At 40.3% G+C, this 21,829-nt stretch overlaps 1 protein-coding gene across 1 annotated transcript; it reads right to left on the reverse strand.

Annotated features, from left to right (window-relative positions):
* Positions 1-3,458: 3,458 nt before the first annotated feature.
* Positions 3,459-21,233, reverse strand: LOC306752318 (mucin-6; the record flags this gene model as incomplete). Its single annotated transcript, XM_079236068.1, has 29 exons — positions 3,459-3,627; positions 3,876-3,984; positions 6,716-6,826; positions 7,235-7,421; positions 7,583-7,818; positions 10,874-10,984; positions 11,484-11,640; positions 11,784-11,950; positions 12,042-12,114; positions 12,444-12,638; positions 12,750-12,854; positions 12,980-13,118; positions 13,226-13,380; positions 13,690-13,699; positions 14,190-14,433; positions 14,546-14,678; positions 14,773-14,867; positions 15,347-15,496; positions 16,155-16,292; positions 16,444-16,513; positions 16,787-16,922; positions 17,029-17,149; positions 17,255-17,380; positions 17,469-17,664; positions 18,143-18,225; positions 18,431-18,494; positions 18,615-18,744; positions 19,638-19,863; positions 21,185-21,233. 29 exons carry the CDS (start codon positions 21,231-21,233, stop codon positions 3,459-3,461), a joined length of 3,885 nt encoding a protein of 1,294 aa, XP_079092194.1.
* Positions 21,234-21,829: the final 596 nt, after the last annotated feature.

Below are 21,829 nucleotides of genomic sequence, written 5' to 3' on the forward strand. Positions count from 1 at the left end.
TTTCCCATTCCCCTTACTCTTAGGAATGCATATTGATGCAGCACCAATATGCATGCGGTCACTACTCCCGCGCAGCTGTCCACATCCCCGTCAATCGTTATATCTTCACATGCCTTCCTACAAGATTCTTTAAATATTCCCCAATTAGCTTTAAATTCCCCAAAACACCATCTTTCTGTTGAATTACTCTTCTGTGTAAAGATACAATTTAATGAGCATAATATTGGGTAATGATCACTCCCTATGTTAGTCATTCATTATATTCCATTCACAGAAATTACTCATATTTCCTGAGACTAAGGTGAGATCTAAACAGGATACTGAATTTCGAGTAACATCTACTCTAGTGCCTCTTCCATCATTAAGACAAATTAATGCTCTTTCCTCTATAAATTCTTCAACTACCCTTCCGTTGAAATCCGTGCACTCACTTCCCTACAGTGTATTATGAGCATTAAAATCGCCACACCAAATTTCTCTTTTCCCAGCATTTCCTGATATCTCGTGAAACATTTCCAAAGACAGCTTTTTACAAGGATTATAAAAGTTCACCACCTTGATATCTCCTCTGGGACTGCATACTTCTATCATAACACATGCATCTTCCTAAATGCTAGTGCCTCCTTAATAAATGTTACACACCTTGTTTCCCAGTTCTATCACATCTGACAGAGCTGTACCCTAGAATTACAAAGTTCAATTGTGGCTTTAGCCAAGTTTCTTGAATGCAAATAACATCTGGCATATCTTTCAGATCAGCCACCACCTTCTTGAACTCTTGCCCATTTGCTATTAAACTTCTGGCATTCCATTGTAGGATATGCAACACCATTAGGAGGTTAATCACCCTGAACATCGTAGTTGGGAGGATTTAACATTTTATGAATCAAATCTGCCTTCGCTTCTTTGATCCCCAGAATCTCTATAGCTGCCTCTACAATTGTCTTAATTCTATCACTTTTTTTCCTTTTGTTGAATTGCCAAGTTCATAGTTTTACAGATGAAGGCCACAAAGCACATTTTGTCAACAATTAGTGTGTCCTCATTTATCTCTGTTATGCATGAATGCAACTCTATTTGACTCTGAATCGGGGCAGGGGGAAGGTCCACAAGGGGTTGTCTTTTCCCCGCTTCCTTCATGATTGTTTCCCTGGGTGTAACTTTTCCATTTTCCTTCACCTTTTTAACTGCTTCCGCATAGGACACCTGATTGAGTATTTTATATTTCTGCACTTCCTTTGCTTGCATTTGAATTGGGCATCCTCCAAAAGCAGCACTGTGTTCACCTCCACAGTTACAGCATTTAATGTTTACATTTTGGCCACATTTTCCATATTCATGCTCGCCTCCACATCTTGCACATCTTTGCTTCCCCTTACATTGCCCTGCCGTATGTCCCATTCTTTGGCACTTGAAGCATCTTAAGGGAGCTGGAATAAACTCTAACATCATAGCTCATATATCCTATTCTTATTTTCTTGGCTAGGACCTTTTCAAACTCCATCAGCACTGATAGGCTATCAGTTTTCTTACCATCTCGAATTATTTGCAGTATAGAAGCTTTCACTACCTTTCACGTCCTGGATAATCTCATCTATTGACATTGACAGTGGCACATCCTGAATAACACCCCTCAGTTTAGCAGCACTCCCTGGAATATGACTGCTGATCCTTTCTCCGTTCAATTTTTCCGCTTTGAGGATCTTCTCCCTTTGCCCTGTAGCAAAGATCAACAGTCGCCTGTTACTTAAAAACTTGGCAAACTTAATCTTCCCTATTTCCTTTTCAACAGCTTTGGTCAGTTTTAACAGATGATAGTGAGCCCCTTCATTTTTTAACGCAACTACCACTTTCCATTCCGCCGTTTCATCCTCTTTCCTCACACTTGCTCCATTAGCCTTCGCTTTCTTACTCCCCTTGCCGAACTCATTTCCGGAGTGATCAGAACTATCGCTCCAATCGCTCCTCTTTCTGTTAGCTTCTTGCCATTGCATTCCGTCTCTCTCGCCATCTGTACTGTCACCCATATTATCTGCATTCACGGTACAGTTGCTGCGGAATCGCAACATTCTGCTCTCCTCTCGAAGTCCACCGATTTTCCACAAACTTGATTCGTCACACACCGATGACGTCCGTCCCGTGTCCTTCCCTCCGGTCTTAGTTTGGAATCCGACTGACAGCGTTGCTCGGTCCTGTCAGTGTAGTCAGTGGAGTGCCCTGTCAGACTTCAGCTTCCTTTTTTCTTTTTGTTCCTGCCCACTTTTCTCAACTCACTCCTTTTGTATTACCTCGTCAGCGTTATCGCTCTCACCTGCCCACTCCGCTGCGCTCACCTAATCAGCTCATTCATCGCACCTGGTGGTCACGCTCACCTCATCAGCTAATTCTGTTCACCTGGTGGTCACAGACATCTCGTTAGCTCTATCACTCTCACCTGTTCACTGCTGCACCTATTCCCTATAATGACGTTAGAATGATCTTAAAGGGAGAGGTCACCTAAACTACAAAAAGCACGTCTATTGGTAATATCCACACAGATAATTGGATTTGTAACATCAAATCAACAGCAACAGTGTGTTGTCAATAGTTTTCATAGGGACCTTTCTTCGATGTAAATTGTTGAGAAGGATTATTGGATTATTTAGAGAAACAATGATGTTGATTCTGGAAAGAGATGTTGCTGTGTTTTTTTTCTCAAATGTTTTTATGTTATTTTCTTTCAAATTCAAGATTCAAGATATTTGTATTGTCATATGCACAGATAACAGACAGTTACTCCGTACAAAGAAAAGCTTATTTGGCTTGGTCCCCCTTCCACAGAAAAAAATAGAATTAAGAATACAAAAAACATTGCTATAAATGCTACTTGTATACATTTGTGTGTGTGTGTGTGTGTGTGTGTGTGTGTGTGTGTGTGTGTGTGTGTGTGTGTGTGTGTGTGTGTGTGTGCGTGAGTGAGTGTGTGTGCGTGAGTGAGTGAGTGAGTAAGTGAAGGAAGGGGGGGCTTGTACAAAAGTTGTTGTCGGGAGGCCAAATGCATTGGGGTTAAGGCAGAAATCTCAGACACAGATACCACTATTGAGAAGCAATGTTTTTGTGTAATTCGCGTAAAAATAATTCTTTGCTTTATGAAAAACTGGAGAAATGGGAGTGATCGAAACCACATCTGAATGGCTGCCAGTAGGTACTGAGGTTGAGAAGTAGAGATAAGTTGGGTTTAATACTGCATTGATAGAAGAAACATACAAACCTTGGCAAGTAGACAATGATTATGTTTATTTGATTTATAGCAGATAAAATGATTGCTTTAGATATTCCTGTATTAGTCTCGTACTGGGTACATTTACATAATAAAGAAATACAGTGAGGGATTTTATTTAACAATCCATAACATTTGAATATATTAGCTTTTGATTTGAAAATCGAAAGGTAACATGACGAAAAAGCTTGTTCCGGTCTCAGAGCAGTACGTCACAGGCTTTGCACTCACAGCCTGTGATGTGCTGGTAGCTGTAGGTTCTGGTCGTGAGGTCTGAGCACTGCAGGGTCACTCGTTTCTTCTCTGAGCGCTGCGTCTTACAGCAATTGTTCTTCTGCCTCACCACCAGGTCACCGTGTAACACAACCCTGTTGCAGTGAGCCGAGGCACCACGGCGAGGAAGGAAGAGGGAAGGGAGGAAAGGAAGGGAGGCAGAGTGCGGAGAGGCATTGACACAGACAGAGGGAGGGAGAGAGATGTGTTATTTTATCCTTCACCAGGAATAAAAGTCAGAAAAGTCTCTAAAATGCCCACAGGACAAGTAAAAGTACTCAGTATGAACACTAAACAACTCAAAATGTTGGTATTAATCAGTGATGGGAGTATTTCTTCTCACCTGGCCTCAAACGCACAGTAGCCCTGACACACTGGTATCTGCATGACGGCGGTACAGTTGTTTATCGTGACGTTGAAACCAATCACCTTCGGAACACAGCTCTGGTTACCTGAAGTCAGAGACAATGAATAAGGGAGGCAGTCTGAAGCAAAGCATCTGCAAGATGTGGAAACCTTTTCCTCTTTATCAAGTTTCAAATACAGGAAAACCTCACATTGTTTATATTTTCAGTGGTTAAATTGCTGGAACTGAAATGTCATTCTTCTACAAAGTGAAATTGTAAATTACTTCAGCATTGTAATAATTTCGACTTAACTTACATGAAAAGCAGCAGTGTTGGTCGTCCCAAATTCTGTCCTCCTGGTGAATACATCATAAGAGCTCAAGGTTAAATGTTTTAAGTGTTTTCAGCTTTCAACCTTTTAAAAACCAATCCCCTCCATGGGGAGCAGACTGAGCAATTGTTATATAAAACTGTAGATCATAGCTTATTTTATGAAAAAAAAGTCAAAAACTGCTGTATTTGGATGTATTGAACACAATATATATTGAACATAATATATATATATAGTAATATACAAGTGAAATATATGGTTTGGTACATGAAAACATTCAAATGTCACAAATGTGCCCAAATGTGCCACAATGCAAATTTTGGAGACCTCGTCTGAATTTTCTTTGTACTAAACCCTCTCTAACTTTGTTCTGCTTCACTTTATCAGAATCAACCTTTGCAGAGAGAATGTGCACATATTGTGCTATGATTTGGGTTAGTGTTAGACCTTACAGCTACATAATTTCAAAGAAATAATTATCCTAAAAGTGCTTTTTTTCTAGGTGGACCTGCTGTGTGTTATCTTCATTTACTCTTAACCAGTAACATATAGACTGGGTGTTACATATAGACTAAAATGTGGGACTAAATTATTTCTTTACAATGGGAATTGCAATAATTCACGAGTTATTACTGTAGAACAAGACAGAGCAGAGGGTGTGCAGTACCTCTGGACATTTGTCCTGGTCACAGACTCTAGTCTCAGTCTGAACACCCTCTTTGCTGCAAAGGTATGAAATGCAGGGATGGGCGGCATCTTTCCATCTGTCTCCCACCTACACACACAAAGACGGATATTGCAACAAGACACTATACAGTACAATGATTCATTTCAATCTATAAAGCATGTTTCCTCAAAGGGTGACAAAACTCTTTCCTGTGCCACGGACAGAGAGTGGTATAAGATTAGACACTACGTACCTGGTATGTTTGCTCAAGATAACTGCATGTCTTCTCAACTGAAAAATAAAGTAATACTGTGTGATTCGTTTTAGTAGTCATGTGGGCTCAAGAAACTGCTGAGAGAGTACTTAAAGCATGATTATAAAATATCACGACTTGCCAGTGCTTACCACAAATCTGTCTACCACAGCATTGTTTTACCAGGGTAGCATTGGGGTTGCATTGCGGAACTGGATCAAGAGGTTTGAGAACACACTCCTCTGAGTGAGTCTGGTTGTTACATTTACAAATGTAACAGCCGGAGTCCCACTCCTCACCAGGCTGAAAGACAGAAATACTTTTTAAATCTAGAATCCAATCTAGAGTCAGGGATAATATTAATTTTTTGCTCTGATGAGACAAAGATACTCACCTGTTTGAGCTCACCGAGTGGTCCTTTACAATCTAATGGACAAGACACAATCTCTTCATTTACACTAGTAATGGCAACACATGTCCAGGTGTGAGTGTCAGTATATTAGGCCATGTTACTCACAGGGACAGTCCGACACGCAGATGTTTGAGTGGTTTCCTGACTTGACTAGGCCACTGGGACAAAAACAGCCTCCTCTGCCTTTCTCGAAGGAGGCTCCTGGATAAACCATTCTGTACAGCCATACCATAAGAGAAATGGTGACAGGGGAAACATTTTCAATTTAATAAAGTGAGAAATAATCACAAGTAGGTAAGTGCGTTTACAAACCCTCCATAGCAGAAGTCATCCAGCTTGTCATGACATTCTCGAAAAACCAATCCTTTTGGACATTTCACAGCTGGAACATGAACAAGGACAATTAAGTAACAATGTTAGTATCACTTTCAAGAGGGATTTATCATTGGTATTTTTAAACATCATTACCGTCAGGCCAAAACATTGATAAAAACAAAACATATGCAAATACATTAGGTCCCTGGTGTGTCTGGCTTTGCTTTACAGAAATAAGAAAAACGATAAATGGTACATACGGCAACTTCCAGGAGTCAGTGCTCTCCAGTCAACACAGACACCGGCATTCATGCATTCCATAGCAGCTTGCTCCAGTGAAGAGCAAGGACCATTCCTGCATGAGTCGTACTCACAGTTCTTCTTCTTCTGGTTTAAATTCACATATGTGCTGCAATTAGAAAAGGCTCTGCGGAAACAAAGACAGACACACAGCCGTGGTTATACACCATTGAAATGAATATGTGATTGCTCGCGTGGTACTAGCTGGTTGCGACCTCACTTCTAGGTGGTTTTGTTCAGGTGTTACAGGTGACTGCTAAGGCATTAGCAGATATGGGTGTTACAGGTGACTCTAGATGGTTGCTACTACATGTCTGCATTAGTCACAAAGGTAGCTCTTAAGTGAAATAAAGCAAAGCATTGTGCCTTCAGCGTATGGCATACAGATTCTCAATTATCCCGCCAATTCCCCAGAGGAGGGGTGTGTGCTAGTGTGTGGAGCTTACGGATGGTCCAGCAGCTCACATAGAGGGCTCGCAGGGCAGGGTGGGACAGTGGTTGTTGGAGTGGTTTCTGTAGTGGGGGGGAAACAAGGTACGCTCCTTGATGGAGAAGCACAGGCTGGTATCAGCGGGTTGTCGTACACCCAGCCATGAGCCGTCTTGTCACAGCAGCTGTCGTCCTCCATCTGCCCTCCTTTACGGATACATGATCCAACACCACATACACCTGGAGAAAAGACAGAGACATTTGAAGTCTAATATACACATATGCAATATCATTGATTGAAACACTCTATGTGCATTTTTAGCTCATCTAAAAAAGAGAAAGTGGCTGGCAAAAAAAGTGTAAAATATGAGCAAAGTTTCTTTGGGATTTGTGTTTCTAGTTATCAGAAAGTGTTTAATGCAGCGTTAAGCTAAACATACCATATGCTTTTACGTTAGCCAACAAGTCCATTTGGAAAAATGTTGGCTATTGTTAACAGACTGATTAAGCGAACTCACAACAAATTGTGAGATTTAGTTTTCATTTTTTTTGCATGACCTGAAAATCCATTCCACTCACAAACAACCACTTTTAAAATAGATACAACATGCATTTAACCACACCAAATCCTTTTGATCTATTACCCACCACATTGCCCTTGGGTGTTGTTGAGGAAATGCTCCATGGCCAAATTGACCACCAGGATATAAGACGAACTGAGGGAGACAAAAGAGCGGATCTCTGGGAGGTAGATTGACACTGTGTACGTCGTGGTCTCAAATCTAAACCCATGCTCCTCATATGGCGGCTGTATGATCAAGTTGTTCAGAGTGGCCTAGGACAGATTAGATCAGTATCAAACAAACAGTCCAATGATCTAATAGAGCATTGTCTCCTTATATATATATCCTTGAAGTAAAAACATCCTTTATCACAGAAAAGGATTATTAGCATCCTTGAAGCCAAATAGCCAACATATCGTATCGGGTATCCTACCTGCACGCCCTCCAAAGCGATGCTGAGTGTAGCTGTATTGTTCTGATATTTCAAGATGACACTTTTAACACAGGAGCCTTGGAGGCCTTCTACACAGTTTTTGTTTTCCACAGCAATGGTCAGACTATGACGTGGTGACCGCTCCTCCACCAAGATGCTGGTGCATTCGAACATGAAATCAAAGCTTACACCTTGGAAGGTGATGTAGTGGGGGTCCCCATATAGCTCACAGCGACCTAGGGAGGATGAGGGGATTGTAGTCAATATGGACACAAAACACAAATGTATATGAAAAAATAAATGAATTAGGACCAAGAAAGCCACACTAGGAATGGCTTTGTTGATCAGTCAATGCACCACTTTGATCCTGACTATATCTTAACAACTATTGGTCAAATTGCCATTACATTTACTACATACATTCACAGTCCGCACAGGATTGATTAATAACCTTAGTAATCCTTTAACTTTTCCTTTAGTACCATCATCTGCTCGGCGTTTACATTTGTCCAATACTAAACATCAGGGCCAAATACCTGAAAAACATTTCCACCAGCCTCAACTGTATTTCATGTTTAATGCTGATAAGCCCTCAAAACAAAGATGGTGACCATATTAAACATGACCTGCAAAATGTTTACATTTTGCATTTGCATTTTGGTCAAAGCACCAATGTCTTGAAGTATAGCCACACAGAGCGTGGTGTTACATGAACAGATACGTTTAGGGAATTGGAAGTGAGATTACTTGATGCTGCACTTTAGACTCTAATATAAAACACCTTGCCTAACCACACACAATAAACATCAGAAATATATATGCCAAAGCAAATATAAAACACAAAAGAAAGAAAAAGGGTAAATAAGACAGACAAGGATATACTTACAGTCACACTTCAATGTTTCACAGCATCCATCCAAGACTTTCGTGAACTGTTGTCTGGGGCAGTCGGGAATTGTGAGCTCCGGACAAACCACTGAAGTCAACTCTATCTTCCCATCTGCACAGGTCTTATGGAAGCAGTCCTCTGTCCACGTCTCACCGCAACCCCAGCGTTTTTTCTTCTTCAGGTCTTTACACTCACACACTGGTGTTTTGATAAACACAAAACAGTTGAAGACAGAAAATACTAAAACATAGTTTTACATAGGTAATTTAAAGAACTGATTGCAAGGATAACTGCAAAAACAAAGTAATGTGCGAAACAAGTACATGGCATGCACCAGGGGTTGTGGAGCTTGAAATCTCAGTGGTATATGTTGTTGGTGGCATCGTTGTAAATGCAGACGTTATGGAAAGCTCAGTTGACCAATTGTCAGTAGTAGTTGAGATATTGGGGGTGGTTGTCATTGGCGTAGAGGTGGTGGGGTGCGTTGTTGACTCTGTTTCAGCCGTAGTTAAGGAAGTTGTAGTTGTTGGTGTAGATGTTGTGGAAAGCTCAGTTGACCAATTGTCAGTAGTAGTTGAGATATTGGGGGTGGTTGTCATTGGCATAGAGGTGGTGGGGTGCGTTGTTGACTCTGTTTCAGCCGTAGTTAAGGAAGTTGTAGTTGTTGGTGTAGATGTTGTGGAAAGCTCAGTTGACCAATTGTCAGTAGTAGTTGAGATATTGGGCGTGGTTGTCATTGGCGTAGAGGTGGTGGGGTGCGTTGTTGACTCTGTTTCAGTCGTAGTTAAGGAAGTTGTAGTTGTTTGTGTAGATGTTGTGGAAAGCTCAGTTGACCAATTGTTGGTAGTAGTTGAGATATTGGGCGTGGTTGTCATTGGTGTAGAGGTGGTGGGGTGCGTTGTTGACTCTGTTTCAGCCGTAGTTAAGGAAGTTGTAGTTGTTGGTGTATAGGTGGTGGAAAGTTCAGTTGACCAATTGTCAGTAGTAGTTGAGATATTGGGCGTGGTTGTCATTGGCGTAGAGGTGGTGGGGTGCGTTGTTGACTCTGTTTCAGCCGTAGTTAAGGAAGTTGTAGTTGTTGGTGTAGATGTTGTGGAAAGCTCAGTTGACCAATTGTCAGTAGTAGTTGAGATATTGGGCGTGGTTGTCATTGGCGTAGAGGTGGTGGGGTGCGTTGTTGACTCTGTTTCAGCCGTAGTTAAGGAAGTTGTAGTTGTTTGTGTAGATGTTGTGGAAAGCTCAGTTGACCAATTGTCGGTAGTAGTTGAGATATTGGGCGTGGTTGTCATTGGCGTAGAGGTGGTGGGGTGCGTTGTTGACTCTGTTTCAGCCGTAGTTAAGGAAGTTGTAGTTGTTGGTGTAGATGTTGTGGAAAGCTCAGTTGACCAATTGTCAGTAGTAGTTGAGATATTGGGCGTGGTTGTCATTGGCGTAGAGGTGGTGGGGTGCGTTGTTGACTCTGTTTCAGCCGTAGTTAAGGAAGTTGTAGTTGTTGGTGTATAGGTGGTGGAAAGCTCAGTTGACCAATTATCAGTAGTAGTTGAGATATTGGGGGTGGTTGTCATTGGTGTAGAAGTGGTGGGGTGCGTTGTTGACTGTGTTTCAGCCGTAGTTAAGGAAGTTGTAGTGGAAGGGCTTGATGTAGGATTGGTGGTGGGTGGAGATGCTGTTGGAGTAGAGGTGGAATTGAGGTCTGGTGTTTTGAAAACAGGTTATGTGAAATATATACTTTAAACCATTTAAAAAGCTAAGTGCCACAAAAACTTAAATTTCATAGTTTTGTGTAACTGGTAATAGACATTAAATAATAAATATAGTGCTGCATGAATATAATTGTACACTTACGGCAGTTTATTTTTCCATTTTCACAGCGGCTGAAAAGATTTACATAGGAGAATCAGAAATATCCAGTTGTTATTGTAATGCATAATTAAATTAGTATTATGGTTATCATGGGCATTTATATATTTAGACATAGTGTATATATATATATATATATATATATATATATATATATATATATATATATATATATATATATATATATATTAGTAATGGCCCAACTTACCATTCAAAGGACTGTATCATTACCACTGCCCAAGGTTGAATGATGGTGCCATTAAAGTAACAAGTGCAGTTTCTCAATTTAGTGCATTCACCAGTATGTTCATCATAGTATGGCTCATCCTTTGAACATCTGGGGTAGCAGCCTTTAAAATAAATAAAATGTTTATGTTATGGGTGGAAATGGTTTTATATGCATTGACTAGAAGAAGAAAAAACATTGTGAGGATTTGATCAGAAGACAGTAAGACATTATTTTCACATTATTTTATTTTAACAGAGGATTAAGAAGTACGTTTAGCTGTTATATTTGGATGCAACTGAGAAAGGCTGGTTACCTTCCAGCTTGTGAGTGATGTAGTTGTCGTTGCCGCAGCTCAGCATCTCACCACAGGCTTCATAGTGCCAGATGCACTGCCCCTGCTCGTTGTAGTAGTCACAGTAGACCGCTATGGTTGAAATGATCACAGATACATGTTTACTGAATTATACAGTTTTAGTTTATGTTTTACAAACATCCAATAATATTCCAATAACACTCTTCATCATATGGATTGTTGACTATAATGATTGATTACTTTATTTATGTGTTACAATGATTGATGTCCGCTGCGTAATGACTAAGAAACATTCAAATATTGATAACAAATTGTGTAATGTGTTTGAAGTTTGCAAAATGCTAAGGAGTAAAATAACACTTAACACTTAAGATACTTTTAAATTGTCTGTAATACTAAATGTGTCATATTATTTAAGTCGAGCAAGAAACAATTATTTTAGCATCGCCCAACAAGAAAGTGGGTTTGATAACTGACTAGAGCTTATCTTATCTATGTTCTCTTTATGGGTTGAAGTTAGAAGTGATATAGTTAAAATGTCACACTACTGTTAACATGTCAAAGTAAAGTTCAAGTTTTGTTAGTGAGGAAAAAAAGTGTCATAACTTACGACACAGATCAGGTGTCCTCCATTTCACACAGACGTCCATGTCGCTGCAGGCTTCTGCGTAGGCGGCCACCGCTGTGCAGAAGCCGAGGAACTTCCCTTCAAACTCACAGGAGCAGGACTCCTGCACACACGCATGGTAGAAGGGATCTGGATCCACCTGGGGATTGTAAAAAAACAACAGAATAGAGTTTGTATTAACACATTTCAAGTCTCTCTTTGAGGGTCTTTCACTGTAAATAGTGATATGGTCTAACCCCTGACCCTGGTGTTTGGGCCATGCTAAATATGTAACGTACATACTTTTAAGTGGCAGTCCTTGAATGTGTCTCCTGTCAGGATCATACAGCGCCGCTGGGCCCAGGCTAAGCAGTAGGAGTTGCGTTCACATGGAAATATCTCAGTGGTCACATCAGAGCAAGGAGGTGAGGCGGCTTTCCAGCTGTTGCCAAATGCCAAGGGACTGGACACTAGTACAAAACATTGTTTTTTTTAGTGTTATTTTGACCACCATGACAAAAGTAAAAAGTCCTTTATCAAATAAAGAGAAAATCAATATACCTGCTGAGCCACTTATCAGTAGGTCATTCATCTCATTGGAGTCAAAATTCCCACAGAGGCCGCAAACTTGGTTCTGTAGGAGAGATGGTTAAAAAGTACATTTGAAATGTATCAAAAAGTTCTGAAAGTACACTAGAAGTGTAAGCAACTGCATACTATTTGGGAGGATGAAGCTATTAGTTATGATCAATGCTTAAATAAAATGTAGTATTTTCGGATTCTACCAAAGTCGGAAACGTTCCAATTTCCATACATAGTGGTTTAGAAATGAATTGACTCAAGCTGGTTAAATAAATAAATCAGTTACATTAAGTAAGTGCACACTTGCGTTTTGAAGCATCTCCTATTCTTTTAATTTTGGTGGTGTATAAACTACTGGATTTCAAAGTCCTCATCGCTCACCTTCCAGTTTTCCTGCAGCTCGATGGTGAGCCGGGTGTGTTTGTCCCAGATGAGCGTTATCCCTCTGCTTGGCACTGAGATCACGATGTAGAGTCCCAACGTGTGTGTAGAGTAAAGGGAATCTTCCTGAGGAGTCCAGCCTTTGTGGAGGCGTCTGGTCACCTTCATGTCGCTCAGTGTCAGGGTGACTTTGCCCTTTGAGGTCAACACAAGTACAACAAGTTTTAAATGCTCATCAACAAGGTACTGGACTTTTACCGACTGACATTTATCTGTAAAATTCAATCAGAGAAGACAGCCGTCCACCTGCAGGTCGAGGATGATGGAGCGAGAGCAGGTGAGCGCCTCATCACAGCAGGGGACACTCTCCACTCTGACAGAGAAGGTGCCGCTTCTGGTTCCACAGTCATCCTAAAGCGATAATAGTTTGTTTTTAAAGTTCAGTACTGGGTCCTCTGAAGGCGATGCACTGGAGGCCTTCAGCAAAGACACATGTGAGCGGTGGATTTCGGTCCTACTTTCTTGTTTGGGCTCACCTCCACAAGTGTGTACTGACATTGTCCAGCAAAGCGGTACCATTTGGAGTCAAAGGTCTGGAAGTGCCCGTTTCCGTAAACTTGACACTGCCCCGGGCAAGGCATGTCTTGGCATTGCCACTGACCCTGACCACAGATACTGTAACATAGAGTGAGGTTAAGCTTTTAGTCAGTCATCATCACAGCTTTATTGCGTTATAGAAACAACCTTTTGAAGGAGAAGGAGGACAATTGCAGTGGTGTTACCATGTTTTACAGTTGGTTTTGACTTGCTGTCCCGTTCTGAATACTTTGCCACTGTACACACATGTGCAGTTGGACAGAGAGACACAGTTTCCATGGTGATCCTCGTACTGGTCATATGGGCAGTAACAGCCACTCTCACAGGTCTGACTGGCACCCTGGAAATCACAGCAAAATGTTATATTTTAGCATTAGGAAATCTTTTAGCCATCACAATAAATTAAACCTGTTTTGGGGCAAAGGGTTGATGTTAGGGATTCAATTCACTGACAGGAAGGTTCTGTCAAATTAAAATGTAAAATTTCAATTACGGCAAGCATCACATTACCTAAAGAAAATATAATCAATCGTCATATTCTTCATCAGTTTTAACGGGTAATTAATCAGCTACGGCTTTCAGTTGAAGAATGAATATAAATAAATGAATAAGCAAGCCATGAATATTAACATATACATAGTTGACCTACCGTTGGTTTGCTGATAGAGTCACAGGTTTTCTGAGTCGTGTTCATTGGGTTCTCAGAGCAATGAACACAAACCTTCCCATTTGTGCATCCTGTGTGCATTATTATAAGACAGATTGAAACATTGTCAAACTTTACTTTTCTCTTCTTTCTTTCTATGAAGACAATACTAGTTTATTGGTCAAATTCTGGGTGAATTTCCATTTTTAACAAATGACTGAAGTTGAAATAATGGAACAAAGATAACACAGGATGACTATGATGTTGATGTGATTATGATAGAAGAATACATATTTACCACATTCCTGAGAACAGTGCAGTTCTCCATCCTCGCAGACGCTGCAATAGACACAATATTTGCTAAAGTTTGTGCACATCAAAGGTGGAGACAACACGATTGCGTACACTATAACAGCATTGGGAAGACTTGCTTAAGGAAGGCAGTGGATAATAGCATCAACCATAAATGATGCAAGCTGTAAATACTCGGATGATCAGCTCACCACTGTCGTCCGTCGATAATAACAGACCCCGGGGCTGTAGCACCAGTGTGGTAGGAACAAGGACACTCTGCCTTTGGGATACAGGTTTCCCCGTTGTTCAGGTGAGTTCCCTCCGGACAGCCACAGCCCTCCACGGGGGCGTCGCCCAGCCCACAGCGGAGGTCAGAGCCCGACAAGGAGCTGCATGTGTGGTTGCAGGCTTGCATGTTGTAGAAGAATTCTAGGTTCTTCTGACATGGCAGAGCTGGAACACAACATTAAATGTTGTAAATGTGACATTATCCTTCACATAAATGTGCATTCTTGGCGGTTGTAACAGACAGAATACGTTGCATATTTATCAAAAGTCAACTGACTGCAGTTGGTGGCTTTCCTCCAGTCACCAACTACAACACCCAGACTGGCGCAGGCTTTGGCATAGCTGCCCAGAGCAACACACAAGCACTGAGGCAGGCTGCTGCCACAGTTGCATGTTCTTTGGATGCAAGCCTGGAAATAAATTAAAAAATCATTGATATGTTACTTGCTGAAAACTCCAAAATGTATTGAGGATTTAGTTTTGGTTAAAAACAAGTCTTGTTACCGTGTGGTAGTGATCAGTTGGGATATGACCGTGGCACTCAGCAAATATCCCAGTTGGGTTGTTTAACACGGAACACTTTTCATCCGCGTATATCTCTGCAAAAATACATATTGAAATAATTGACTGTCTTTGCTTTTCCTTATAGGTTGAGCATCTACATCATATCAAAGTGATATCAAAGTAAGCTAGTGAGCACATTCCAGTGTTTTCATAATTAAAAAATAATCATTTTAAGACTATTTCTATAAGTAACATCTCATCCCTGATAGGCAGACAATAAAATATTGAGTATGAATGTATACACTTGTTGCTGGGCCTCTTCCTCGCTTCCTTGTCCAGGGTAAAAATACACCTGCTGTGACACTGCTGCACCTCCTAGCAATGCTCCAGGAAACACTATACACTGTGTACGCAATGCACTACTAATAAATATGTAGATCTCAAGAGCTCGCTCTGGACACTGGGCTCCCCCCGGCCCTCAGCAAGTCGATTCTCGAGAAAATCGAAGGACGGACATAGAGACAGAAACTATTTCCAACATCTTCTGAAGCACATTTATATCATGACTTGGTACCATTGTCCGTGTTGATGCAGGTGGGTGGTATGTCCACTGCACAATCGCCCACTGTCCAGGACCGACTGAACGGTTGAGCGGAGTTCTCGACGATCCCGCTGCTGGCGGTGAAGTCGTCTGTGGTGTCATTGTTGCTGTTGCCACAAAGACCTGAAAGACATACTGGCTATGATTACAAATCATATTGGAACATGCCACAGAAAATATATAGCATTTGTATTACTTTGGTATTTACGTATTTGGTATTCAGTTATGAAGTCATGAAGCTCGAGCGTACACACTTTAAATTAACCAATCAGATTCTGCACAGTTTCTGTAAGCCAATCAGAATCAGAACCATTTATTGCCACGTATGTTTTCACATACATAGGAATTTGTCATGGCGGGTGGTGCAAACATTAAACAATAAACACAGTGCAAGAAATAGAGGCATGTTCAATTTACAATTACATTTACAATATAACATTTAAATAATGTCCACAGACAAACAGATGACAGTACTTTAAACAAGTGAAATCTAAGTGTAATGTGAAAGTGACAAGTGTCAGTTCTGCTCCTCATTCATCATCGGGTTACAACTCCCTTCTTCACCTCCACCAGTGTCTGGACTCCAGGGGGGATTCTGCATCACCACCCCTTGCTTATCCTAATTCATGATGGAGTCCAATCGCCAAAGACTTTGCACTACTCAAATGTTATGCAATTGTAATAAATTATTGTTGAACTCGAAAACAAGTCTCTCCTGATTGAAATAATGAAAGTGAATCCCAAAGTGATTATATCCTTGTTTGTAGACTGAGCTTCTTACCTGAGAGCACGCCAGTGTGGTTTCTGGGTGCGTTGATGTACAGCTGAATTTCAGGAGACATTTGGACTTGGAAATTTATCCCAAAGGATGTGTGGACCTGGACATACATGGAGGACTGCCAGAAGACCAGAGCATGATCTGACAGGAGACAGCATTTGGTAAGTGAATGGGTGGGTGAGTAAATTAGCCGATACGGATGGATTATTAGGCTGCTTGACATATCACACATTCAAATTAAGGTCCAGTCAATTGATGCAATGGACAACATTTCTTCTCCATTTGTTTTTACCAGACTGATGAAGTTCAGTGATCTCCTGATCTCCGAATTTAACCATGTTCTTTGAGAATGTATACGTTTCCTGCAAAACCATAAAAGAAGGGTATTTATATTCCATGACTGCACACTACTGTTGCATGAAATGTGTTTGATAGATTGTGTTTTTGTAAATCCAACCCTCAAAGACTGCTTGTACCTGAACAACCTGAAAAGCAACTGCTGTCAGAGAGGGTGCCTTTTCAGAAAACATGATCGTTATTGTCCAGTCGGGAGCCTTCAAAATAAAAGATCAGTTAATATCATATAGAGACTACATGGGTCATTGTTACATGTTGGCGTAGTGGGAACATTTTACCTGTGAAGCCACATATATACATTTGCCGGGGATGACATATTGTTTGCCATCAAACGTTGTCACAAAGTGGCCTTCAATGACACATCCGGTGGGGCAGAAGTTCTCTGAGCATTGCCATTTCCCACTGTCACACATACTGTGTGAAGAAGATAAAACCGGAATTAAAAAAGTCTCAAAAAAGAAGCATCGTAACAGTTTTTCCGCCCACGTGTGAGTTTGAAATAAAGTTTGAATCGTATTACCATGACTGACACTTGGTGCTTCGTATGTCACCGTTCATGTAGCTCCTTCCAGCGAACACACAGGAGCAGTTGGGCAAAGGGACACAGTGATAGCCGTCAGCTCGATCATTCAGGACTTCATCTACAATGCAAACACGTATACCTTTTATTAGTAGGCCCATGGAGGCTAGACAAGCAATGAAACATGTGAAAAGCGAGATTATAAAAACAGATAGTGCTCTTTCACCCTCTGGGCAGAGACAGGAGCTGATGAGTTCCTGGTTGGAGAGCGTGGGGTTCGGGTTGGAGCAGCTGGGGAGAAAGGCTTGACCCTCTTCTGTATAAACCAGATTTCCTGGACAGCTCGGTTCCTCTGCATTAAATCACAGAAACAAGGTGGTCTCAGTAAGAGTCCATCAAATGAGTGTCCTAACATGCCACATTTTTTAAAGGGCACCTACCACATTTGGTTGCAGATCTCCATCGCTGCCAGATGAAGCGTTTATTGCCACAATGTTCTGCAACTTCTTTGAAGAAGGCACAGCCGATGTATTTGCTTTCTTCATAGCCGTGAATGTTCTCTTTACAGAGTTGGAGGTAGCGAGGCGTCTCGGCTTGCAGACAATCCAAGGCGAGGGAAAAGAACACACTGCATACCTACAAGTGTCATCAGAGAAACCACCTGAACATCTGGAACTAGGACTTATTGTATGGAGTGAGTGTACTTCAAAATGCAAATCTCCACCACTGATGTAGAGAAGAAAAGAACAGAGTAGACGAGAATGGAGAGGCTGTTGCTGTGTTGCATTTCTTGTATGAAATGTGCAATACAAATAAAGTGTGTAATTATGGTTATTGCTTAAATTACAACAAAGCAAATAGCAGCTTGACATTTATTGCTCAATATTTTAAAACTGCCATGATATTCAATAAAGTCACTCCTTTTTAACTACAAGCCGGTAACATCAATTAATTCAAACCCTTTTCAATGAGATCAATGAGTGCAAAAAAAACAAAGAGCATAGTACATAGAGCAGAGCATGGCCAATAGCAAACTGGACTCTAGTATCATCACAGCATCAACTGGGTTGTGCTTGAATATCCTAACAGTCATTCACTACAGCGGTTAACTTACCGGATTAAAAGCGGCGACCGGATCCCGGGTTTGACATGTGTCCTCGGCGAGCGCGCTCTCTGGGATCAACTGCTGCTTGTTGCCTGAAGCCATGGGAATGGTAAAACTCATAGAGCAAACTGTACGCAAAATAATGTCAAAGTATAGGCTATTACAACCACAATTTGTACTACTTTTACTACCACCAACACTACAATTGCTGCTGCTACTAAAAGCACTGCTGTTAATGTAATTACTACTGCTATATTAAAACAATCCTTCTATCAATTCCAGTCATAACCATCATACCTACGACGGTGTGTTTTCCACACAGGCCAGACATGTCGACGCTCAGCTCCTGCTCCAGCTCCACCTTGACAATAAGTTAAAACAAATGGGCTTCAGTGAGCGAGGTTAGTGTTGAACGTTGCAATTAAATTAGGATATTGATTATGCGTGCATGCATTTGTGTGACTGTGCTGTGTCAACTCACCTTCAGAGTGTCTATTCCTCCAGGTACACTGTGCCAGGTGACGGACAGAGGAAGCAGCGAGCTCCTCAGTCTCGTGTAGATGCCGTACTGAAAGATGTGCTGGTAAGTGTGGTCGTACGGGAGGGAGACACTGTCGCAAATAAACGGTTACAGTTCAGAAACCCCCGATGCCACTGGGTATTTCACACACTGTTCAGATCATTTATTTAATTAAAAGTACCACACTGAAAAAATACTGTCCTGCAGTGAACATTTCACTTAAATAAAAGCATCTAAGTATAATCAGTAAGATGTAATTAAAGTAGTAAAATTAACCAATGCTGAAAAATGTAATCAATGTATTCAATCACAGGTATAAAAACAATCTAAAGGAAAAGCAGATCGTCTCAGCTGCACATTTTCATACGTTCTGCGTCCAAAACTCAAAAGGAACTAGTCACTGAATAATTGTGGTTGCGTAAAAAGTACAATATTTCCCTCTGACGTGTGGTGGAAGACAAGTAGGAAATGGTCCAAAACTTGAGTGAATATACTTAGTAACACTCGACCTTTGGATATCAATACAGATACAGAGAAAATGGATTTTAATGACAAATCCCAAAAATAATTTTAATAAACTCTTTGTATAAACATTTCCTCTTTAAGGGACAAAATTGATTTTTTTTTTTTTTTACTTCTGATAAGGTCTTCTCACTTCCTCAACTTTGATTTGAAAATAATGATAAAACTGGTGAAGTATTACAGTTTCCACCTCCCCGAAATCAGTTCATAAGTGACCTTGCAGAATGTACTAACTTGACTAAACTCTGTATGTTTTCATTTCACACTCCATTGATAATGCAGTGTCCCAGACTCAAAGCTAATAATCAACTAACATTGGGGGGATTAGGAATGACAAATAAAAAACCTGGTTTTGTGGCTGATTATTTACATTTTTTTGCACGAGTCATTAGTTGCCGTTCTGTGTGGCTGCAGTTTTCAGTAATGAAACGGTATGAGTGAGGGTTTGGGTTGGGCTCGAACCTTTTCTCCTCCACCAGGACGCTTCCATTCTGCACAACAGTCTTGACTTTGTTGATGATGATCTCCAGCTGGACTAACAGCCCGTTGTCATCTCGCCGTATGGTGACATCACATGCCACCCGGTTGTGGGTGAAGCGAGTGAGTGTGAACGGGCAGTTGGACCGAACGTAGAAACTTGTGCCGTTGAAAGGCTGGAAGAGCCCGCTGCCAAATGTCCTGCAAGTGTCTGATCATTGATTGATTAATGTTAGACAATGAAGGAACACGTGAGGCCAGAAATGAAGCAATAAGTCAATTAAATTACTTTGTTATGTTGGATTTAAGGTTTCAAAGGTTTTGGGGTTTTTCTTAGTATAACTATCCTTTCAATCATCAAAAAAACTGAGTAAATAAATACAAAATGTTGTACCTGTAAAATTATCTTAAAATCAACCCTTTTTTTGTTTCTTTGTTTTGACAAAAGGAACAGTAAAACAATATATCAGTACGTTTTATAGAAATGATTCGGAACAGCAAAACAATAAAACAGCATATGTTTCAGAAAAAGTTAAAACAATATAACCAGCACTTACGACATACACAATTATGCTAAAAGGTAATCTTCATAATGAGCTAATCAATATCCAGCATTGATTGATTTGTACTCACATGTTTGAGTATCTGTTGTGTCCGACTCCCCTGTGCTCAAAACTAGGAGAGAAATACAGTGTCATGGTGGAAGTAAACATACATTATGATGAAAAATTAGGAATTATGAACACTAATACTTACTAATAGAGTTGTTATTGGTATACCAGATGCAGTATTTAGATATGTACAGCATAGCTAATGCAAATCAGTGGTAGTAAAATTAGGTATAAATAGTGCACTCTGAGTTTCTTTTGAAAGAAAAGTGCGTTTAAAAATGAAATCTATTATTATTATAAATTCGTAAAGTCCTAAATTGAAAATGTCACATAGGTAAAAGTATTTTACTTCAACTACTTTGTCTTAAAGTAAAATTATTTGTAGCTACCTCTACTTTAGAATACCAAAAGTAAAAGTACTAATTGGGAGCAATTGCTCCTGTCAGTGTTAACTTTAATTACTTTATTGGACTATTGGTGGTACTGACTGATTTAATTAACAGTATTTTATATTTGAGCCTGTCATGTGTTTTGTACTTATATATTATACATTCTAAATAGGTAGAGTAACTACGGAAGCGCACACATGAATGTAATAAAACATAGTTTTGATAGTAGAAATATAAAGTAGTATGCAATTGAAATACAGTAAATATACACATTATATAAGTACAGTAAATATACTTTTTTTCACCAGTCAACTAATGGAAACATCATGAAAAACAACAAATATGTTTTATAGAAAGGCAAGAGTGTTATAACATATATAATTGTTATCAATTTGCTAAAATTCCATAGCCGGCCGTAATATTATTGTAGTAATTAGATGTTGCAATATCCTTGTCCTGGTCATCGTTTTCTGCTAAGAAGAATTAATTAATATTCAATGATTGAATGAACAAGTGCATCATATCATAGTACCTGAGGCCAGTAAAAAGCAGAACGCCAGCATCCATCGCGGTGTGGTCATGCTGCCTGAGGAGAGCAGGTGAAACCAAGAACAGCTGCACAAACAGCCCACCACATGGCTTATAAGTGCAGTGTCACTCCACCCCATACGCATGCACACAATATACCAGGAAACTAGAAACAGAAAAAATAAATCAGATTAACCATTAAGTAGTTTACTGGAAAGCAAATCCTGCTTATTATATTGCATTTACAGGATATAACAACAATACCTCTGATACTTAATCCCGTGTGAAGTTTTGAGTGTGTTTGTGAAAGATAGATCCTGATGAGAAAGATTCAGCTTGGATGCACAAACACAGTGTGGATGGCGATCAACTGCTGAAGCGAATTTGAAACTTGAACCGGTTCTTTTATTAACTTTAAAACTCAATGTTTCCTGCGAGAAATAGCAACAACTTGTTCATATTTGCCTCACACATAATGGGTAAAATATTAATTAATGAATGGGTAATAATATTAATATTAATAGGAAAAAGAGGGAAGACTTCCTTTTGGCGCTGGTGAACCAGGCAATGCTTTAACAGAGGACAAATAGATCAATGACAAAATGAGAAATGAGGTTTTGTAAATTACCAGGGTGCATGAACCAGGATG

This window comes from Taurulus bubalis, assembly GCF_910589615.1.
Source record: "Taurulus bubalis genome assembly, chromosome: 20".
NCBI classification, from domain to species: domain Eukaryota; kingdom Metazoa; phylum Chordata; class Actinopteri; order Perciformes; family Cottidae; genus Taurulus; species Taurulus bubalis.